Here is a 2,022-nt window from a genome sequence, read left to right as displayed (position 1 = left end):
GAGGAGGGATTTGAAGGAAGAGAGGTAGTGTTTTCTAGGGGTTCTGTGAGGAGTGAGTTCTAGCCCTAAGGGGCAGCCTGAGGATGGAAATGAAGTCATTGGACATCAGACACAAGGACACAGGGATAAGGGGGGGTGGGGGGAGACATAGAGGGCTCTGAAGGTGAGGATGTGCTTGTGCTGTTTCCAGGTAAACAGACTTATTTATTCAGCACTTACTTCAAGGGACAACAGCCTGCTACACAGGTTTGCTGTTCATACTGAAGCTGCTATCTCCACAATTTCTGCAGTTAAGCATGTCTTCTTAAAAATCCACATTTTAACTCATAAACATCCCTTCTGCAAGCAGAGAGAAGGCCAAGGAACAGGTTTGGGGCAGCAGGGCCATGGGCACAACCTACTAGAAATGCTCTCGTGAAAGCCCCGCTGAAATCATGGTTGCTGCACAAGAGTCCGGTATCTGGAAGCAGGGCCAGCCAAAGGCAGGGCAAGACTACATGCACGGGAGGAATTTGTGGACTCCTGAGAGGCAATGTGGTGTCCCAGAGGACAGAACCTTGGACTTGGGTTGATGAAACTTGGGTTCAATTCTCAGGTTAGCGCACCCAAATTTTAACCAGTACTCAATCTGTCAAATGGAAATAATATTTGCAGAGCTGTTGCAAGTGCAAAATGAGATCATGATCTAGAGCATGCTGCACCCTAAAAACTGATAGAACTTACTAAGAAAAGCTGGCTTCTGTCTTGTTGGCTTGTCAGACTGGGCAGGGAGCCATGGCACTGGCCAAACCCAAATAGCTCTTGTGTTTTGGCAAAGCAGGTAAGCTTGAGCTCCATCTCTGTGACTGACTCCCATTCCCCCCCCCACAGGCAGCCACCAATGGACTATGACCTGCCACCCTGGAGCACAGAGGGATGGATGTGAGATGTTTTTGCACGCCTCCGAGAAGTCCCCCCTTTTCAGATACCTCTCCAGCTTTCCCCAATGGCATTCGGAGCGTATCCCCTCCTGATCCGGGGGGACAGCTCTGCAGGTGCACATGTCGCTCTGCACGATGTCACCATGGGCTGTCGTGCCACCTCGGCCAGAGCTGCGTGCAGTGCCTCTCAGGGATCCGGGCCTTTCCCACCAATGAAGGGAGCCTATACCCCTGCCTTGTTAGCCAGAGATCTCCAGCCCATGCCCGAAGGAGCCAAAACACCACCTGCCTTGAAAGATGCATCCATCCTCACCCGTGGTGGGTCTCAGCTCAGCCAGATGGGAGTGGTACCCAACCTGCTTTAGGCAGCTGGACTGCACCCTCCAGAGACCCTGTGCAAGAGGCAACTGACATAGCTGAGCACCAGCCTACACATACAAACTGCACTGTTTACTCTCTGGATACAAGGGGCCAGGACCTCACATGCCAGCATGGCTATTGTGCTCCTGCTGTGCCAATGCATTATGCAATTTATTCATCGCCAGTTTCCTTGAGCTGTTTGCAACATGGAGGTGGTCACAGATTTTCTAATAATGTGCCACCAGTTCTTGTTGCTGTGTGTCCAAGGGAACAAGGGTCCCCACCACATGTGGAACAACTAGCCCAAATTGACCGGACCCCCACACCCTCCATTCCAGATAGCTATTTGGCCTTCTCTGGGTATTAGAATATATGCTAAGAACATAGACAGCTTCTCTTGAGCATCATAAATTAACAGACAGTTGCCGCATCAGATTCCTGGCTTGGCCTCATCATTTCATATTCCCTTTGTGTCTCATCATGTGAGTTTGGCTTTCTTCATCCTGCTCCTTTGGCCCACTTGCTTTGTGTGCTTGAGCAACATCACTGAAAAGGTGGACTCTTGAATTGCTGCCTGGAGAATATCTACAGCAGACTGGGCCTCTTCTTGCAATAAAGGGGGGGTGGGCATGCAAAAGCATTCCCACGCAGTGTTTCTCATGTGTCCGTTCCCTGAACCTAGCTAGAGCTTCTTCACACAGAGCTTTTATCCTGCTATTGAGACTGGTTATTCATGGAAGTT

General features: G+C 50.3%; 1 protein-coding gene across 1 annotated transcript; it reads left to right on the top strand.

Annotated features, from left to right (window-relative positions):
• Window positions 1-915: 915 nt before the first annotated feature.
• Window positions 916-1,647, top strand: LOC146347686 (uncharacterized). Its single transcript, XM_084851609.1, has one exon. It carries the CDS (start codon window positions 916-918, stop codon window positions 1,645-1,647), a length of 732 nt encoding a protein of 243 aa, XP_084707735.1.
• The last annotated feature ends 375 nt before the right edge of the window (window positions 1,648-2,022 follow it).

This window comes from Heloderma suspectum, chromosome 4 (assembly GCF_057233095.1).
Source record: "Heloderma suspectum isolate Gila_16-S chromosome 4, 16-S_ref, whole genome shotgun sequence".
NCBI lineage: Eukaryota > Metazoa > Chordata > Lepidosauria > Squamata > Helodermatidae > Heloderma > Heloderma suspectum.
The sequence above is the reverse complement of the archived record's forward strand: the minus strand, read 5'-3'. Positions and strand labels throughout refer to the sequence as shown.

Excerpts from the sequence above, each read along its gene's own strand:
- LOC146347686 (XM_084851609.1), top strand. The coding sequence starts at position 916 with ATGGATGTGAGATGTTTTTGCACGCCTCCGAGAAGTCCCCCCTTTTCA.